At 38.3% G+C, this 21,800-nt stretch overlaps 1 protein-coding gene across 19 annotated transcripts in view; it reads left to right on the top strand.

Annotated features, from left to right (window-relative positions):
* PTPRQ (protein tyrosine phosphatase receptor type Q) overlaps positions 1 to 21,800 on the top strand; it is a 219,877-nt gene that overhangs the window by 85,731 nt on the left and 112,346 nt on the right. For all 19 annotated transcript variants that reach the window (XR_012156732.2, XM_073327659.2, XM_073327658.2 and 16 more), the window contains 9 exons: positions 900 to 1,049; positions 1,167 to 1,346; positions 2,490 to 2,597; positions 6,967 to 7,245; positions 10,692 to 10,874; positions 11,727 to 11,828; positions 14,027 to 14,147; positions 16,462 to 16,622; positions 17,848 to 17,993. Coding sequence is in view for 18 of the 19 variants with exons in the window: in XM_073327659.2 (XP_073183760.2) it covers positions 900 to 1,049; positions 1,167 to 1,346; positions 2,490 to 2,597; positions 6,967 to 7,245; positions 10,692 to 10,874; positions 11,727 to 11,828; positions 14,027 to 14,147; positions 16,462 to 16,622; positions 17,848 to 17,993 (1,430 nt within the window). In the remaining variant the exon portion in view is untranslated. The remainder of the gene's footprint in view (positions 1 to 899; positions 1,050 to 1,166; positions 1,347 to 2,489; positions 2,598 to 6,966; positions 7,246 to 10,691; positions 10,875 to 11,726; positions 11,829 to 14,026; positions 14,148 to 16,461; positions 16,623 to 17,847; positions 17,994 to 21,800) is intronic.

Raw genomic sequence — 21,800 nt, 5'->3', positions numbered from 1 at the left:
TATCTTTTATTGGACCAACATCTGTTGGTGAGAGAGACAAGCTTTCAAGCTTACATAGAGCCCTTCTTCAGGTCTGCATCTGGTGTAATACAGTATTCAAGTATAAGTAACTTATGCTGTAGTGTAATGACACCTGTATGGGGCACTGATGTTGACTAGCACAGTCAGCTGGCTACTGAGTTTAGCCTATACCCCTGATATCCTGAATATTCTTCTGATCCAACCCAGGCCTCTTAGCTTTGTTTTATAGTATTGGCCCAGCTCATTCATTCCTACCAAAACCCTCACATGAAGGGGTCTCCTTGAGGAGACCCAGGAGTAGATGCTCTCGAGATTGATCACATCAGTTAGCTGGGGAGAAGGAAGAGGAAATTTCTCAGTCTCTGTGGAGAAGAAAGCAAGGCCCACTCCCTAGTTTAGTAGATTCCTGTGGGTCCTGGGAGGCTGGGGCCATCTACACAGAGGTCTTGTGCTTCCATACCAGCATTTTCCCCCCATCCCCTTCTCAAACTCCTTGGGGCCACAGACGCCAAGATCCACAGACCATAGGGGAGACAGTCTGCATTCCCTGTCCTCAGTTATCCTGCCGACTGTTTAGCTTGGCCCACTGAGTGTCCACCCAGTCCCAGTTGGACTGTGTGGAGAGACCTCTACAGGGCCTAGGGAGTAGGGAACGGATGTGCAAACATGGGGAGATCCGTGTACAGAGTGTCCCCTCCATGTGTGAGTTATAAACCATGGTGTAGCTTATTATTTATATATTCTAATTGCCATGAAAGTGAGGTGAAAATGTCTACAATAAAATGTGTGTGCAAAAATATTTCAGCTTCAGCTTAGACTTTTGAAAAATAATTTAATGTTACAAATGGAAAACAAAGCTTTTTTCCTTTTAACCACAGATAACCAGTATGTCATCATTTCATCTGAACAGCTGTCATATACAATAAAAGGACTTACACCTTTCACAGAATATACAATCAGTGTATCTGCTTTCACCATTATTGGAGAAGGGCCTCCATCTGTTCTCACCATTAGGACACGTGAACAAGGTAACATTGCATAACTTTAAAATAATTTCAGGTAAGGGATTCCTCCTTCCACCCCAGTTTTTGCTATGATTTAATCTTTCCTTCACCCACATTAACTCTTTTGTTTTGTTTCTTAAGTTCCAAGCTCAGTGCAAAATATTTATTATAAAAATATTAGCTCATCATCTGTTTTGCTGTATTGGGATCCTCCAGCAAATCCCAATGGAAAAATCACTCATTATACAATTTACGCGATGGAACTGGACACAAAGAGAGCATTTCACATGATAACTGCAAACAATAGCTTCCTTATAACAGGTATGGGATAGCTTTAGCATGAGGGGGTGATTGGATAACCTGTTGAGGTCCCTTCCAGCCTTACATTTCTCTGATTCTTAAAAATAGTTGCAACTGTGTTATGCAAAATGTATCAAATTGACTATTTAGAAATGTAGGTAGTCCAGATCATTCCTCCCCAATCTTCATGTGGAAGGGTGGCTTGAGCATTTCTGCAACACTCTCCCCTCTCAGAAGGGGAGGGAAGGGACAGTGAGAGGCTGGAGGGGAGGAGTGGGCAGGCTGGGGGAGAAGACCTATTGTACCCACCTCTGGGTCTATGGAAGTTACCTGAAAAAAGTAATAAATGCTAGGTCCAGGGGTTGGCATGGCTAGAGAGCTCCCTGGCAATGTGGCTCCAATGGAATTGCTCTACCTCTAAACTGAGGAGGAGGATGGGGGCCAGAGCTGGTGCAGGGGCAGAGAGGGCCTCTGCATCAATGGCCCAAACTTCTTGTGGATCCAGAGGAATCTGCCAATTTGGGGAAATGGCTTTTCTGTTGAGGGCAAAACCCACTATTCTGGCTCCTTCCGATGGTAGTTAGTAATTTTTGCAAGGGATTTATAATGGGGATTTTTTCATAGAACCTCCCCTCCTTGGCTTTTCATATGGGAGGGGGTTAGTTTGTTTCTGTGCTGCTAGTTCTTTTTACGACTTTCATCTTTTACACAGTATGTGTTAGAAATTTATCATCTTTTTCTACTTTTAAAAAAATACCTTTTTGTATTTTAATTGAAGAAAAGGCATCCCATTGTGGGTTTTCAGACACCTGTTTGTACTAACCAAAGTACTAAAATATATATACATGCTCACATACACACTGAATTCCTTATGGATAAATTGTTAAATTTATATACAGAGATTAAGTTAGTCCATTTCTGTTGAAGTCAACGGGAGTGATTAGTTGAAGCCCCAAACTTAAATTTTATTTTAGATAGTGGGATTTAGAATATCTCATAGTGGCTCTATGGGCTATTAGTTGTTTTTTAAGTTACATAAATTCTTATATAGCTACGACAACTATTTGAACATTGCCCATTTTTATACTTACTATGTGAACAAAAAGGAAAAGAGGATGTTTAAGAAGAATCACAAGCTAGGATTCTTTTTCTTGCTCTTCCTAGGTCTGAAAAAGTACACAAATTATAAAATGAGAGTAGCAGCTTCCACCACAGTGGGAGAAAGTGCTCTGTCTGAAGAGAACGATTTTTTTGTGAGAACACCTGAAGATGGTAAGTATCTTGTTTGCAGTGATGTGCATGAGCTGGATGCGTGCACAAACAAATAATAAAACATACACATTGAGATCTATTTCCAAAATTTGGAATCTTCCCAAATCCACTCAAACTACGACTCCAACCGCCCAGTGTTGCTTCCCTCAGCCAGTTTTGCAGGCCTGGGAGAGGAAAGAAATAAAATTCAGCAGTACCTGAAGGTTAGCAAATGTGGGCTCTGGTGCACCAACAGGGGAAGCCGCTCCAGAACCTTGACTGAAAATGCCCTGTCTCCAGCCCCTTTCTAATTAACCCAGAGGTTATTAGCTTGGAAGATCCACAGATTCTGCCTGTTATCATGATGTGGAAGATAGGTGGCTTCTGAGGCATCCAGAACCTAAACCATTAAAGGCTTTTTATCTTAAAAACTGTATTGTAAATTGTACCCAGAAACAATTTGGAAACCACCTCAGATCATGGAACCTGGGTGAATGTGCTGTCTACAAGAGGAGTTTCAGAGCAAGTGAGCAGCAGCATTCTGCATAAGCAGCAGTTTCTGAGTTTAACTATGGTATAGCCCTTTGCAGAGTGCAGTGTACTGGGCTTTATTATCCATTGAAATTGATCAGTAATTTTAGTATAAGATACAATATTGCAGGAACTACTTGCACTGTTATATATCAGATCAAGATTTTGTAGCTTTAGGTGGTACCTGAGCACAGCCCCTCTCTCCACAGCATGCTTCTCTCAAAACCCTGCCCGCAGAAGGGTTACTGCTGTTCCTAGAAGTATTAACTTCTGCTCTGGGTTGGCACCCCCTTGAGAAATGGGTAGATTGTATGGACACAGGAGTCAAGGGTAGCCCAGTTCCTTAGGGAGTCCTGCTGCCAGAGGGGAAGGGGAGGCCAAGTGGTAGCATGGCTGGGCCAGCACACCACATAGTTTGTCTTTTTTTTCCACACAGATCCTTGAGAGGCATAGGATTTGGATCCTACTCCTTTGCCATCTGATCTCCCCTGAGGGGAACCGTGGTTGGAAACATAGGGTTGGGAAAGCTGTGACATTTCCTAGGCCCTTTCTCACTTACTCTCACTCCTGTGGGTTTTACTTTAAGTGAGTAAGATATGGCTCAGAATCAGTCTTACCTATTTAATTCCATATGGAAACTGGAATAGTAATTTTGTGTGACCATATCTCAGAGTGCTTCACAGTAAGGATAAACATAAAATGAAGTAACTAATTTGGATTTTTACCAGCAACAGTAAAAGAGCTGCTCTTTTAAATATACACCAAGGATATGTCCACACTTGGAGATTGGGGTATGATACCCAGCTCAAATAAACATACTCAGACTAGCTCTCATTGAGCTAGCACATTAAAAATATTAGTGTAGTCATGGTGGCATGGGCAGCCCAGGGGCAGCACAGGCTAGCATCCTGGAGTACATACTCATGGGGTCTGGGTGGGTTTGTATTAGTAGAGGCTAGTCTGTGCCATGGCTGCTCATGCTACTGTTAGCTTGCAAGAGTATATCTACTCGAGCTGGGAATCCCACCCCTAGATGTAGTCTAATAGACAGAGCCATCAATCACACTGATCAGATTAGAGCTGTATTGAATCTTTGTGCCTTTTAGCCCCAGCGTTGAGGTAGTGCAGAGCTGCACTACTCCAGAGGGATCACAGGGAGGCATTCTGAGCCTCCCTGTGGTAAAAAGTATTTTGGAACTTCCTGAGCAGGGGGTTGGACTAGATGACCTCTTGAGGTCTCTTCCAGCCCTGATATTCTATGATTCTATGATGTGCAGGGAGCATGTAACACACTCTGCCCTCAGTGGACAGTCAGATCCACTGGTTTATATGAAGGGGATCAAAGCCAGAAAACTGCTTATTCCTCCACTACTGTGAGATGGCTTTCTTTAGGCACTCATATACCACAATGAGGAGTATTGGATTAATGCCTGGGTAGATTGAATCCTAGGGGACAGGAGCTGTCACTGACCTCTACACCGAGAGCACAACAAACAGAGAGGTTTGGCTCTACGAGAGGGCCAGCCACAATTTGGCCACTAAGGGTATGTCTACACTACAATTAGACACCCTTGGCTGGTCTGGGCCAGCTGATTCAAGCTTCTGCGGTTCAGACTGATTGCAGAGTAGATGTTCAGGCTTGGACTGCAGCACAAACTCTGGGACCCTCCCACCTCGCAGGGTCCTAGAGTCTGGGCCCCAGCCTGAGCCCAAACACCTACACTGCAGTTAAACAGGACCTTAGCCCAAGCCCCATGAGCCTGAGTCAGCTGGTAGAGGCCAGTGCAGGTTTTCAGTTGTAGTGAAGACTTACCCTAAGAGGTAGGATTGGTGGTACTGAGTGTACAAACACAGTTGGTCAAATTCATCCCTGATGTAATTCATGAAGTCAGTGTTGTCAGTCCAGTGAGTCTTGCCATCCTGGTATGGGATGGAAGGGACTCCACCATATGATTCTGAAAGAATCTAGCCACTGGCTAGGAGACACAATAATTGCTGAAGTGGGGGGGGGGGGGGCATGGGAACTGACTTAAAAACACAGCCCTGAAAAGGGAAAGAAATATGCTGTGACTAACTTCCATTTAGTTTACCTAATACAGCTGGTGATTGATGACCATGAAGATCTCTGTGTAAATCTTGTGTGCTGTGGTGTGAGGGTCACACAGAAAGCAAGTCTAGCTATGGGGTAACTTATTGTCTACACTTGCTTGCAGTGTCTTGACCTCTAGCTGATGACAATAATGTAGTCACAAGGCACTGTATATAAGTCCGCATAAGTGAGCCTGCTTTAAGGCACAAAATCAGCAGTAGATATAAACATCTCTTCCATAGAAGAGCTGCTCATGTAGTCACTACTAATATATGCAATATATAAAACTTAATAAGATATAATAAACACTATTATGTTTTATTGCCTGAGAAGCAGAAAAATGGTGACAGTAAAGAATACTGTCACATTTATACATTTATTTTGTCCCTTATTTCCTTTTCTAAGAATTAGTGTTGGGCTTTGGGGGTTAGTTCATATAAATGTTCAGATATCTCAAAGCTTATCTTGAACCTTCTTGGCCTGGAGGTCTCACAGAAATTTCCAACACTTCTTTATGAATTTCTGACTCAAGATGTTCCAGTTGTAGTAGGTCACCACTCTGGATCCCACATCTGCCAGCATAAATATTCCAATATACAGTAACTCCCAGTTCTTGATTTCTCTGGCATGGAAAGATAATTAAAAGCAACAGCAAAATATCCTCAATTCTGAGAGAAATTATATAAACTATGTATTTAAACTAGATAGATTACCATCAGGAAATGGGAATTAAAGGTAATTTCCTATTCTCCAGTGGTACAGTATAGCTCACTGAAGCCAATGGAATTAAACTGCTGAGAAACTGATGAAAATGAGAGAAGTATTAGACCTAATATCTATGGCCCTGACCCTGTAATTAGATCCATGGGGGCAGAGCATTACACCCATATGAAATCCCACTAAAGTTGGTGAGACTCCACACAGGCACACATGAATATGGCTGTAGGATCATTGCCCAAGTTCCAACATTGCAAGAGAGATGACAACACACACGGGGGACTGGTTGGAGGAGGGAGAACAAACGTTACAGAGATGTAGGTCATGTGGTTGCTATATTTAGTAATGCACGTCTTGGGATTTGTCATGGTTTAAAAACATTATTTACAACAATGTTCTTTTTCTTTTTGTGGCAAAGTATGTTTTAGGGAGAGAGCTGAAGGAAAAGAGGAGGGTGAAGGGATTGTGGTCTGGCTCATGAAGGAGGTTCTAGGCACAGGTGGATGCATGGAAGAAGGCACAGAAGCCAAAGTAGGGGAAGTCAAAGGGGATGACTGCAGAGGGTGGGGATGTTTAAAAAGAGGAGACTAGAGAAATACGCAGGAGCTGTGCTCAGGTCTCTGAAGGCAAGGATAAGGAGTTTGACTTTGATGTGAAAGGCAAGAGGAGGCCAATGAGAGGATTTTGACAAAGAGTTGAACATAGAGAGGTAGGCTGGACAGATGATTTTTGTATCTGCATTTTTGATGGATTGGTGGGTGACGTGAGAGAGAGTCTAAAGAGACTGCAGAAGTCGGGTGCAAGGTAATCAAGGTTTGCACAACAGTTTTACTGGTGGGAAAAGAAGGATTTCTGAGATATACAAGGGTGAAAAACTGATAGGATTTAGTGATAATGATTTGGAGGGGAGACTATATCATCACCTTTAGCTCTGGATCTTGCTGTGGCTGCCTCTAGAAATGTCTAGATATTAGGAATATATACATTTATGGGAACATTTCTCTATTATATGATCAGTTAAAAAATTCAAAGACTTTTTATTCTGTATTGCAGAACCAGGCTCTCCGCCCCAGAATGTAGAGGTATTAGATGTAACTGCAACAGGAATATACTTGAGATGGTCACCACCAGAGCAACCTAATGGGATCATAACTCATTATGAAGTTCTGTACAATTATGCCAATGACTTATTTATTAAAAATACCTCGGCTACAAGTATTTTTTTAAATGGCATGAAACCATACACTCTATACAACATTTCCATAAGGGCTTTCACTAGGCTTGGCCATGGGAATCAATCATTTCCACTGTCTGTCAGAACTTCTGAAACTGGTGAGTATATTTCTTAAACATACTATAATTTGTCCACATTTGATGGCCCCTGTGGTGACATTTTATGCCAGTTCATTTTACTGTAATACACCTTTTTATGCCAAATGCTTCCCTCCTTCACCTGTGCAAAGACTGAGTAGGGAGTGGGAAGGGGAGAAGAGGGCAATGAGAGCAGAGATGTAGAATGGGACCCAGTAATGTATTGTAGAGTCTGATACAGTCCCTGCCTTCTACAAATTCTCCTGCCCTGCAGGAGGAAAAAATGTCATTTTTATAGAAAAGGAGAAATTTCAAAAGGCCAGGAGTGTTGCTGAGGACAAAGAGCTTGAATTTGATATGGTAAGAGAAAGGAAACCAGTGAAAAAATTCAAAGACAGATGTTGGTGACATGATTGAAGCAGCAGGAGAGTAAAATGACATTATTGAAATATTTTGGAAAAGGGAGCGGTAAAATGAAACTGGAGAGGGTTACAGTAGTCAAGATGAAAGTTGCTCAGGGCAGGGAAAAGGTATTTTAGCAGAGGGTACTGAGATAGAAGGGTGGATTTTGGAGATACTAACAAGGAATCAACAGGATGTAGCAAAAGATTAGATGTTAGGGGTGGGGTGGGGATTGAAATGGGAAGGGAGAAGGAAAGAGAAAAATCAAGTCTGGGAGACAGGCAGGATAATGGAAATACCAATAGACATGGAGAAGAGAGGCGGAAGAGGGATTAGGAGATTAGATATCAAAGAGCAGATGTTGGGGAGGCAGCTAGAAATGCAGGAAATGATGGAGGTCAAGAGGGATGTCTGGAGCAGAGCTGAGAAAAATTGGGTTTGATTTGAACTCAAACCATTTTTTGTATTTTTTTTTTTTTTTGGTCAGATCGAAAAACTCAAAATTTTTTGGTTTCAAATTGACCAAAATGTTTCTGGTCAATTTGAAATAGTTTTTTTAGTTTTTCAGTTATGTTTTGGTTCATTTAAAACTTTTAGTCAACCCAAAACAAATTTTTTTTTAGTTTTCAGTTTTGATTTGATTGTTTACAAGTGTTTTAAACCCTTATTTTGGTGTTTTGTTTTTAAATTGGCCATATTTGAATTTGAAATGCCAGTTCAAAACAAAAAGTCAAAACAAAACATTTCCAAATGGTTGAAACGAAAAAATTTAACTTTCTCAATTTTTTCCCATTTGTTTTTTGGCTGAAGAGGTTTGTTAAATTCACAAATAGTTTTGGAGCACAAAAATGCATTTTTAAACAAAATAGCCCCTGATTTTTTTTGCCTAGTTCTAGTCAGGAGTATAGAAGAGGAGTGATTTTGAATAATTGGTGTATAGGTGGTGGGTGAATGATTGGGAATAGATAAGGTCACAGTGAAAGGAAGACATGGAGGAAGAGACTGAACAGTTCTCTTAGGGATACAGAGGAACAGGAGAGGATGTGGGGAGTCAATAAATAAGAAATTAGGAACCTTAATAAGGGAATTGTATTGAATGGGGAGGACAAAAGCCAAGTTTGAAGGGATCATCTGAAGAAGGGGAAGTCAAGGCAATGAGAGTGAACAGCATGCTCTAGGATTTTGGAAATCAATAGGAGAAGGGAAATAGAATGGTAGCAACTGCAAGAGAAGGAAGTTAGATCATGGTGTCGTCTTTATCAAGATAAAGAAAGAAGAAACAGAGATATGAAGTTAGTGGGAAATACAGGTATCCAGCAACTCTGAAAAGCAGGCCAATTTGATAGGAGGTTTCTATGTGTGTATTTTGGAGTCTAACTTTATGCATTCACATTTGAAAATTTTGGCCTGTGTCCATTTGGTTAGGCAAAGATGACAATATGATGTTCTAAAAGTGAAACTACTTTGTGCTTACTTAGCTGAAAGTTAGCTAATATAATCTGTCATTTGTTTTTAAAAGTCAGTAGGGACCTAGATACCAAAGTCTTAATGATGACATAAATCTGTAATAAATTACTGCCTAAAACCTTCTAGCTGGTCATTCCCTCCCTTACTAGTTACCACCATTTGTAGCTGAACACGTTGCTTCATACAACGGATTTTACCTGATAAGGAATATGTTCAAGAGAGTATTGTATACTTAGCAACAGGCCTGAAAAACCTGTACTTGAAGTGTATTATTAATAAGTATGTGTTAAAAAATAAATGTTGGAAACCTTCTCTTATTCTTTAAACTAAACAAATTAATTTCAGGTTCAGATCACTCCTTATAACCTGTTCTGGCCCCTTAGGTCCTCATTTCCTCCTCTCTTGGGGGTGCAATGGATGCAGAACAATAGGTTTGAATCCAGAATTAGGTGGGACACAGAAGAGAAGCTGCAACAACATTCATTATGAGATCTTCAGAGATGGATGTATCACAGGGAAGGCAGGCATTTTAAGATTGAAAGTATGGAGGGAAGTGGGACCTATTGAAGCATCATTGTGTTTGAGAGATTCCACCACTAAACTGGGAAGCTGTTTAGAGTGATTTCCCAGCCTCTGATGGAATTCAGCCCCTCTCTGGATATTGTTAAATCCTCCCAGCCAGAGGTGACTTATCTCTGGGGCTCATACAAATATATCTGAAGAGCAAGTATCGGGGGTAGCCCTGTTAGTCTGTATCCACAAAAACAACGAGGAGTTCGGTGGCATCTTAAAGACTAACATTTATTTGGGGATAAGCTTTCGTGGGTAAAAAACCACTTCTTCAGATGCATGAAGAGCAAACATTTTGTATTTTGAATGCAAATGGTTGCATCAAATTGCAGGTATTTTCAAAATATTTCCTAGGGAGGCAACCCAGAACTCTTGTAAAACCTATTTACCCCCTCTACCTTGTCAAACTGAACAATCTGAAAGCTGTGCAGTGATAACCAAACTTATATTTATTTTGTTTCAGAAAATGATTAAACAATGTTATCATGTGCTGGTGCCTCTCTCCCTGGTTCTGGGATCTGGGAAAACAGGTGTTTTTTTTTTTAAATGGGAAAAATTAAAAGATTGCCCAGTCCCTACCTCTTTGCAAGCATGTGGATCAGGAAAGGCAAATGGAAAAAATGTTAGTGGAAACCATTTGTTAAAATATTGGCAACACATCAATGAAGAGTTTCTTGAGAGAGAGCCAAGTTGGAAATTCATGGTGATAGCTACTAAGGTGTCAGGGAGGAAGCTCAGCATCACAGGGTTGGGGGAAGTGAGTGAGAAGGTCTTTAGCTCATTTGTCAAGAGAATTCCACCAATTTGTTAAAGGCGGTACATAAAAAACCTCATTATACAGATAGTTGCATTATATATTATAGATACGTTTTTCATGTCTTTTTGACCTTGCAGATCAACTTGTAAAACTATAAAATTATTGTTTTTAGTAAAAAAAAATCAAATATTTACAGTATACTGTATTTTTTATTGAACTAATGAACAAAACTTTGACTTAACTCTTTTAACACTGAATTTTCCTCTTTCAGTTCCTGATAGTGCACCAGAAAACATAACCTACAGGAACATCTCATCTACAGAAGTAGAGTTATCATTTTTTCCACCATCTGTTCCAAATGGGATTATACAGAAGTACACTGTATATCTCCAGGGGATTAATGGAACTGAGCTAAGAATCATAAACACTACTCTTCTGACGATAAGTGTTACAGGTTAGTATGTAACAATCTGAAACTTGATAGAGTCTTGGTTGGTTGATGGTGTATAGTTCATGCTGACAAATTCCAGTCAGAAGGAAATATTTAATGTTTGTTGGAAACTTAATGTTTACAACCTTGACTTCAATATGCCAATGTCATTAAATGTCACTTTTCAAGAAGATAGCCACGACTGACACTAAATTTAGTGCTGATTGTGAATACTAAGACCTTGATCCTGAAAACACTCTGAGGCTTAGTTTCACTGACTTCAGTGGGACTACTCAAATGTATAAAATTAAGCACATGTGTAAGTGTTTGTGGGATCAGGGTCTTAATTTTAATACCTCAGTTTTAAACACAATAATACATTTTATGGAACAAAATGATTTTTTAATTATCTGAACATGCAGATTTCTATATTAAGAAAAACAGATGCCTTCACATTCCTGTAAAACTAGAAGACATTGAAATACTTCAGATTATAGCTAAAGTTAATTTCAGTTATAAATCTGATTCTGCCGATGTCCCAGCTTCTGAAATACTGAAAAGGGTAATTTCCACTTAAAAGTTTAGACATGTGGACTGTGTCCCGCAGAAAATTGGTCTCCAATTTTCGGTGTTGTTGGACAAGACATTTTTATGCTGTGAGACTCAGAAAAAATCATTTAAAACGTTCTTCTAAGACATATTTGGCACATCTAATATCAACCTTGAGGTTAGTGGGAATTGTGAGATGCTCAGCACTTTTGCCTGCTTATGTACTCAGAAACCTAACTTTAGTGTTTTTTAACTATTTTTTTTAAATATTCACTGAAATCCCCCTCAGAATTTATAAAATAGTTTACTGCATTCTTCTTTCTTTAGGTTTAAAGAAATATACCAAATATACAGTTGAGGTGTCTGCAAGCACTAGCAAGGGTGAAGGGGTTCGTAGTGCACCTCTAAACATACTGACTAATGAAGATGGTAAGTCAGAAAAGAAATTACAATATATCATTGTCCACTTCTAGTGGACAAGTCTTAAACTTTGTTTCAGAGTTCTTTGTACGTTTGATTTATATAGGCACTTTCCATTTAGATATAATGGATCTTTATTCTTTAATACCTCTATCAGTATAAGTTATGTCAAATCACAAAAGTTCTGTATTTGAAAAGCAACACTATTATTGTTCTAATATCTTGTCAGTGTTTTCCATTTTTAAGAACCCTTAATTTACTGTTACTATTTTAGCCTATTACAGAAGGGCAGCAGTAAGTCAGAAGGAGGTTGTCTCTGTGTGGGTATAAAAGTGGACAAAGGGAGAAAGCACAGACCCTGTTCCTTTTGCCTCCCAGCACATGGACCTAGAACAATCATAGTTCTTGTGCTTGGAGTCTTTGGCGCTTCTAAATAGATGAATTTATAGTTATTGTTATTAGTATTGTGTTAATGCTCAGAGGACCTAATCGGTGGCACTAGACACCCCAAATTGAGCATGGAGGGGTGAGTGAAAGGTAGGACCAGGGCACTGCCCTCCATACTAGCCAGCAGAGCTGGCCATACATTGTCAGAGTGTATTCCACACTTTATTTAATGATATCATAATATCTATGCTCCCTTTCCATCCCATTAGACACAATTCCTCTGGGGGTTCCTGCAGTGGGGGTGCATCTCTGCAAAACTGCCAAAGTGGCCAGAGGCTCTCATCCACAGTTCATACCATGTTACATTGCTCAATATAAATATTGCTATAATACATCAAAAACAGTTTAATTGTATAAAATTAAGCCATTTGTTTAAAATGTTTTTTCTTTAGAGCAAACATTCATTCTGTATTTTACTAAAGAGTTTGTTAGGCTGAATAAGGAGATATACGAGTTAAAGACAAATAATATCTTAGAACCAAGACATGCCAGAGACATATGAAATTCAGTATTTGATAGACCTTTTATTGTAGTGCTACTAAGGGTAATATAGCAAGTAAACACTAAATACAGCTGTCACCATTTATTACCAGTAAATACAGGCATTCACTGACTTCATTAAGCCTTTGTTCAGGCAAAATTAAGAGAGTAAGATGTTTAAAACATTTTTGCTGTCCTCTGTGGTTGAGAAAGACAGTGCAATTAAAGGAAGAGCAACAAAAATATTTATAATATGCCACATGTATCTTACTCAAAAGTACACACTGTTCAGAGCATTAGACCAAATGCTTCACAGATTTGCTAATAGCTATGCTTATGTTCTCAATTTCCATGCATGACCACAGCCATGACCTGAATTTTTAGTACATGATGCTGTTTTGTTTAATTTGAAAAACAAAAGTAATGTTAACATTATGTTAACATTACAACACAGTGCAATACCTTTATCTGGTAGAAAAAAAACAAAAACAGTTTTTACTTCCTACCTTAGTGGAAAATATCATTATTACTAAGCATACATACGGATACATTTTCATCACAGCAACATTTGCATGAACCTTAACTATTTTAATTAGAATGAAATAAAAATGTATTATAACATTTTTATTCAGCTGTGCTCTCTCAGTACTTAGTGGTTATACTGCTGTCTGGTGTTCATCTTAGAATGAATTTCAGGTGTCTCATTCATTGAATACATGTATATTTTCTTTCATGACATGTTAAATGTATGAATGTGTTCCTTGTTTGATGGAGTGAAAAGATTTAACTGCATGGTATTCCACATTTTTATCATCTCTCAATGCTATGCTCATCAATTTTCCCATCTTTTGGTGCTTCATATAATTATTTCCAGCTCCACTTCTCCTCAGGGGAACTATTTTGTTATATTTTACATGCATTCACACCTAAAAAGCTCTTGCTTTTATTAGAAGGGGGAAAATTACAATATACTTGGACAGTAGGTGAATCAGTATGACAAACCAATTGCTCTGTTTTCTCATGAAATATTTTTTTCCATTGAATCACAGAAACAGATGTTTTAACACTAGCATGAAAAATCTTCCTTTATCTTCTGGCTGAAAAAGTAAAGAAGGCTGGCTATAACACCATTTGATATGGATACTGTACCTGTGTGCTTCCATAATTCACTTCCTAGCACAAATAATTAAAATCCTATTTAAAGATACTTCACTTAACCATGCCACTCAGATCTTAGCTGTTTAACAAAAGTTGTTGTGTTCTGCACTCTCACTTTATAGCTCCTAGTTCACCTCCACAATCCCTCTCAGTAAAACAGTTGTCGGGTGTCACTGTGAAGTTGTCATGGAAACCACCACTGGAGCCAAATGGAATTATCCTCTATTACACAGTTTATGTCTGGTAAGATTTTCTGGAAATGGTTCTGAGGATAAATATTAATCTGTAATCTAAAAGGAATGTAAGTTTTTTCTTACAGACCTTGTTGAATATACATTTTTGAGAGTGAATATTGATAAGTTACTTAAAATACTAGCTTTCATATACACAAATGCCCCTCTAAATAGGGGTAGGTGAAAATTGTAGAATTAAATGATTACAAGCATCTAAAATATTTTTTCAAATATTTGGGGTTTTGCAAAATGAGTTTATATTTAAATTAGCTGGTGATCTCCCATCCTCACATATTAATTGGACCATTTGGAATCTAATTAACGATAAAATGAGACACCAACAAACACTATTGTTTGGGGTCTGCTAATATTTCCATCTGAAGATGGAATGGAGATGGCCAAGAACCACTGAAAAATGCTGTTTCATCTCCCATTCAGTGGTCTGAGCAAGCAAGGAGTTGTGATAGTAGCAGTCCCTGTCCACTCTCTGACATTAGTACCACCTAGCGTGATATTTTATACACATCATGTTTCCTGCTACTTCAGCACTTCCCAATACTTTGTTACTATACCATCTTATCTGTCTTCTTCTCAACTCTGTTATAACACTCATTATAAGTGCTGGATATTATATTCGTGCCTCTTGGTATCTGTCTCTTCCTCCTTCAAAAAAAGACTATTGTCATTTTAAATCCCAGTTTAAAACTTTTTTTCATTCTCTTCTTCTGAACACTACTTGTTCTAAAGATTTGTCATATCTTCCTTTTGTAAGCGCTGCATATTGCCTTTACTGGGGACGGCCTTCACACATGCTGACTTGTTTATTTTGATTGTTGATTACAGTTAGTTATTGTATTTATGCTGTGCTCTTCTATTGCCATTACCCAACACATAGGGGCAAAGAGCTACAGAAATACATACCATGCAATGTAAATTATGTATGCAAAATGGTATTGTGTTACAGATGAGGAGTTCTTATAGATATATTGCTACTAAATATGCACTCCTTTAAACCTAAAAGTTTGCTTTTTTTTAGGTGGCCTAAAAGTTTTTAAAGGTGACCTAAAAGTTTCTCCTGGCGGTAGCAAATTTTTATCTTTTTTCTTAGTTATGAACTTCTGCTTTAAAATAATGATAAGGTAAACACAAGTAATCCCACTCTCCAGAAGAGTATAAATTGGCTTTCCACTGCTCCTTCCACTGTACTGACAAGAGTTAATGTCATCTGCATCAGTGGAGAACTTTGAACTGTGGATGAACTTGTAGCACAAACAGATCTCCCTCGTGTTAAGGAATATGGTTTTGATGCATACTGTGTTTAAAGACCTAAGGATATTCAGGATCAAGGAACTTCTTCTTCTTCATTCAAATCCTTCCTTAAGACTTATTATATCTGTGATTACTACAGAATGTATCATTATTAATCAGTTTTCAATAACTTGTTAATTGAACCATCTAGATCTGCAGATGCCTAAATTAAGTAACCACAGAACTTCACTGATGTCGCCTTTGTCCTTGCCCTCTCCATCTATTCCCTTCTGTGTCTTATCCCCACATACCCTCTCACATGTAAAATTAGATTGCGATTAGCTCTTTGAGGTAAGGACCTTGGGTGAAAACTCCCACTGACTTGTGTGGAGCCAGGATTTCACCCCTTGTTTTTTAAATTATTTAGAACACTTTTGGGTGCTATAAAATAATCATAATTAATTAGTAGGGCTGATATGGCAAACAAGCTCTTGAACCACAACTTTTCTTAGTGGCGACATTTTCCAGTGGATATAACTAATGCAAGAGCTTCCTAATACCAGGTAAAGAGGCAAAGATAGTGAATGGGGGGCATTTGAAAGTGTAGAAGAAAATTATCTAAACATTCTAACAACTATGTTACATTAGCTGTAGAAAATTTAGCATTGAATGAATGAAGCCAGGAAGCCACAATGAAGAGCTCAAATGTGAGCTAATAGTAAAACAAAATAATCACTTTTTAATGGTTTTCTTGCAAGAAATACAATATTTATAAGTTACAGGAATTTAAGAAATGTTGGTTTCAGTTGTGTTAGCTATCTAGCGCTAATGAATTTCTGTAGTTTTGGCTAAGGCTTGTTTCTTATTTGATTTGTGAGAAGTGCCTTTTTAAACTCAACATCTTTGATAATTTTTTGAATAATATAATGGATTTACTGTAGATGAAAGTTCTATTTCTATTTTATGAGTTTCTGTATATGACAATATTGTTTTCTGTGGTGTTTTTAGTAAAATGTATTATACCATGCTGCAGTTTTGTCATGAAAATGTATATATGTAACGATTTTCTTCTTTAGGAATACAATATCAAAAAGAAGTGTTAATGTAACTGAAACATCACTGATATTCACAGACCTAGAAAATAACAATGAATACAAAATTTATATAACAACAAGTACCAGATTTGGGGATGGAAACATAAAAAGTAGCATTATAAGCTTCAGAACTTCTGAAGGAGGTAAGTTTATGTATCGTAATAAATCATATAAAAAATCTATAGTTGCATCCATAAGTTTGTGTCAACCTTATTTAAACATATAAAATAACTTAGGTGAAAGCTGCCATTTGATTGGCTATCTAAGAACGTTTGAATGTCTGATGTCTCTTCATCAAACAGAGCACTACATTTCCCTGCAAGACATTTAAATTTAAAAGGCTTTTTATATTGCTTTTTCTCATGAAGTAAAAAGAGGGGAATTTGGTTTTATTGCTCTTTGTTCTATCAAGCTGTGAAATAAGGTCCTGAGAAGGAAAACCTTCACAGTTTTAGTGTGTCTCTCACAAACACAGGTGTAAAGTGGTTGTAGTCGGAAAGCAGTTTTATAAACATGGCATTGTGGGATTCCAAATTGATTTGATCCCAATGAATTTCATATACTTCAGAAGTGAAAGGTCTTTTTTTTCTAGGAGGCAACACTGTACGCTCAACTTTGAAATTCAAGCTAGTTCCTTTCTGGCTCTGATGTCACCAACAATAACAATTTTGCCACTGAAACTTAGGTCCCATCCTTCAATTAACTGTGTGCATGTATCTCTGCACCTTTGTAGAGCCTCACTGGCCCAATTGTGGCTCTGAATAAGCACATGGCTTTGTCTTCACATAGTCATTTGTAGGATCGGTATCTTAGTCAATAATTCTGTGAATGATGGTGTGATCTATAATAGAATCCAACTCACAGTTCCCTAGCTGTATTGGCTCTGCAATGCTAATGATAGTAAAAAGTGTGAAAAACTTATTTTAGTTAATGAAACAAGCATAAAGGACTCTGTATACACATGAAACACGTTTGTTAAGAAGATTGCATGCATACATAATGCTTTGTGCACATGTATGAATTGGGATTTATATTTGCATAAAACAGTAAGTACATGCACTTACAAATCTCAAGTTTCACAGGTTCACTGAGTCCATAAACTTGGATTTGTGCATGCAAATGTATGCATGTCTTTGACTCTCTCTGAAAAATGAATGTCTTTGAAAATCAGGGCTTTCAAAGTGTATGGTAGCCATTAGTTCAATTGTACCTTTTCCACCTCCTCCAGAAACAGGATCTGATATTCAATAATTTCATAAATACATTTGATTTAATACAGGATTTTTTTCAAATCAATGAAGTCTAAATTTGGGTAATAAAAAGCACAAAACCTTATGTTACATAAGCTAAATCTTAATATTATTCCAGCACCAAGTGATCCACCAAAAGATGTCATGTACAGAAACCTCACTGCATCATCAATAATGGTTTTCTGGTCCCCTCCTCAAAGGCCTAATGGGATTATACAATATTATTCAGTTTATTACAAAAATAATTCAGGAATTTTTATGCAGGTAAGTTTCTTTTTATATCATTTTTGTAGATTTTAGTTCCGAGAAATTCATTTACTTTTCTTTGAATCTTTAATGTATCAGAAAAGATTAAACCAACTGTACAGTAAATGTCATATTCTTCTTTCACTCCCACCTCATCACAAGATAATTTTGATTTTTAGCATATGTGATACAGCATGGCCAGAGGGCAGCAGGAGAGTGTTAGATGGGACCCTTATTCTCTGTAGAGGGAAGAAAGTTTGCTATAGATTAATTAAAGCACCTGAAGCCAGTCACCTTATAAAAACCCACTGCTTCAATCAGACAAGAGGAGGAGTTGAGGCAGAGTGGTTTGGTGTTGGAGCAGACAGCAGTTTGGAGGGAAGCAGAGGAGAGTTTGGAAAAGTGCTGCGGTGGGCTAAGAAGACCAAGACCCTAGGTAAAGGGACACCTGGTTTGTGCAGAGGGAGGGCAGGAAGCCCCACAAGTTGAAGGGCAGGAGAGGGCAGTAGCCCAGGGGAAGGAACCTCTAGTTCAAGTGGTTTACTGCTATCCCTGGGGCCCTTGGGCTGGGACCCGGAGTAGGGGGCGGGTCCGGGTCCCTCCCTCTCCACTCCTCTCCCCTCCTCTAGGACACTAGTGGGGCAGTTAATACCCCAGTTCAGGGGCAAGAAATGGTGCCCTGAAACACCCCCCCCCAAAAAAATGGAAAGCGTGAGACCCATCATAGTAGTGCCAGCAATTTGCCACACATATTATTAAATGGATCAGTGCATTAGCCTAACCCTCACCTCGAAATTATATTTGTGGTATCCTGCAATTTCAAAATTCCTGTGCATCTCAAGGAGCATTTATGCTATTAAGCATGAGGAGACTAATGCATACAAAAAAAGAGTAAATTTCATGCAGAATAAATGATCCAGTGTTCTAGGCTGCAAAGTGAAATTATATGTGCCTAGTGAAATGATATGCTTGTACATATATGTTTTTAATGTATTTTTTGTGCAATAATGAAAATCAGAAGATAGTGTTGCCATAGGGAAGGATAGAATACTGCCTCATGTTCTGTTACTCTTTAGTAAATGTCTCTGCAGAAAACAGGTTTTCTTTCTAACATAATTATAACATTATTTTAAAACACAGAAGACAAATAGGTTTAGTCTACTGCAGGGATCGGCAATCTTTGGCACGCAGCCCACCATGGTAAGCCCCCTGGCAGGCCAGGCCAGTTTGTTTACCTGCCGCGTCCGCAGATTCGGCCGATTGCAGCTCCCACTGGCTGCGGTTTGCCCCTCCAGGACAATGGGGGCTGTGGGAAGTGGCGCAGGCTGAGGGATGTGCTGGCCACTGCTTCCCACAGCCCCCATTGGCCTGGAGCGGCGAACCGCAGCCAGTGACAGCTGCAATCGGCCGAACCTGCAGACGCGGCAGGTAAACAAACAGGCCTGGCCTGTCAGGGGGCTTACCCTGGGAGGCCACATGCCAAAAGTTGCCGGTCCCTAGTCTACTGTATTAAAGCATGGGAGAAATTCATTTGTTTATCTGTTATGAATCTGGGCATTAGGATGTCGTTTATTGTGTAGGTACTTCTCATGCTCATCTTAACATTATGCATGATATATATTAACTAGGGCTGTTGTTTAATTGCAGTTAACTCATGCAATTAACTCAAAAAATTTATTGCAATTAAAAAAATCACAATTGCACTGTTAAACAATAGAATACAAATTGAAATTTATTAAATATTTTTTATATTTTTCTACATTTTAGATCTATTTCAATTACAACACAGAATACAAAGTGTACAGTGCTCACTTTATTTTTATTACAAATATTTGCACTGTAAAAATGATAAAAGAAATAGTATTTTTCAGTTCACCTCATGCAATCTCTTTATCATGAAGGTGCAACTTAGAAACGTATTTTTTTTGTTACATAACTGTACTCAAAAACAAAACAATGTAAAACTTAAGAGCCTACAAGTCCACCCAGTCCTTCTTGTTCAGCCAATCGCTAAGAGAAACAAGTTTGTTTACATTTATGGGAGATAATGCTGCCCACTTCTTAATTACAATGTGCCCTGTAAGTGAGAACAGGTCTTCACATGGTCGCAAGATATTTATGTGCCAGACGCTCTAAAGATTCATATGCCTTTTCATGCTTCAGCCATCATTCCAGAGGACATGCTTCCATGCTGATGACGCTTGTTAAAAAAATAATGCGTTAATTAAATTTGTGACTGAACTCCTTGGGGGAGAATTGTATGTCTCCTGCTCTGTTTTACCTGCATTCTGCCATATATTTCATGTTACAGCAGTCTTGGAGGATGACCCAGCACATGTTGTTTGTTTTAAGAACACATTTACTGCAAATTTGACAAAATACAAAGAAGATACCAATGTGAAATTTCTAAAGATGGCTATAGCACTCAACCCAAGGTTTAAGAATCTGAAGTGCCTTCCAAAAGCTGAGAGGGATGGGGTGTGGAGTGTGCTTTCAGAAGTTTTAAAAGAGCAACACTCTGATGAAGAAACTACAGAACCCAAACCACCAAAAAAGAAAATCAACCTTCTGCTGGTGGCATCTGACTCAGATGATGAAAATGAACATGCATCAGTCTGCGCTGCTTTGGATTGTTATTGAGCAGAACCCGTCATCTGCATGGACACATGTCCCCTGGAATGGTGGGTGAAGCATCAAGGGACATATGAATCTTTAGCGCATCTGGCATATAAATATCTTGCGAAGCCAGCTACAACAGTGCCATACAAACGCCTGTTCTCACTTTCAGGTGACATTGTAAACAAGAAGCAGGCAGCATTATCTTCTGCAAACGTAAACAGACTTGTTTGTCTGAGCGGTTGGCTGAACAAGAAGTAGGACTGAGTGGACTTGTAGGCTGTAAAGTTTTACTTATTTTATTTTTGAATGCGGGGTTTTTTTGTACATCATTCTACATTTGTAAGTTCAACTTTCATGATAAAGAGATTGCACTAGAGTACCTGTATTAGATGAATTGAAAAATACTATTTATTTTGTTTTTTACAATGCAAATATATGTAATAAAAATAAATATAAACTGTACACTTTGTATTCTGTGTTGTAATAGAAATCAATATGTTTGACAATGTAGAAAACATCCAAAAATATTTAAATAAATGGTATTCTATTATTGTTTAATAGCGCAATTAATCGGGATTAATTTTTTTAATCGTGTGATTGATCACTATTAATTTTTTTAATTGCTTGACAGCCCTAATATTAACTATATTTTATTTATTTATTTATTTATTTATTTGTATAACCATAGTGCTGAGTAGCTCTATTCATGAACCAGGATATGAATTTTTAATTGTTTATATCCATGTCATTCAAGAATGTATATAATTTATTTGTTCTTTATATGCAAATATAATAAAAAATATAATTTTCCTTAACAAATTTTGGTTAAAAGTTTTGTGTTTGTAGAAGAAAAAGAAGAAATGTAAAGTTGTGAAGACAGCAAAGTACAAAATATGAAATCTGATGTATGTGGCATAATTTTACAGTTAGTGCTTACTGGATTTAGGTATTTATTTTCCTGAAGATATATGTTTACATGTCACTCTGCAAATGTAGGCCCTGCTCCTGCAATCTGCTCTGTGCTGGCCAATCATCGCACTCATGCGGACCCCATTTAAATTTGTGGGGTTCTGTATGAGTGTAAGATTTTGCCCTCATAGATCTGATTGCAGAATGGGAGCCATAGAAAAGACTCATTTCATGCCCCAAGGAACTCACAATGTAATAATTAGCATGTGAGTTAGCTAGAAGCACGTTGGTCGCACA

Source organism: Lepidochelys kempii, chromosome 1 (assembly GCF_965140285.1).
Source record: "Lepidochelys kempii isolate rLepKem1 chromosome 1, rLepKem1.hap1, whole genome shotgun sequence".
Classification (NCBI taxonomy): Eukaryota; Metazoa; Chordata; order Testudines; family Cheloniidae; genus Lepidochelys; species Lepidochelys kempii.
The sequence above is the reverse complement of the archived record's forward strand: the minus strand, read 5'-3'. Positions and strand labels throughout refer to the sequence as shown.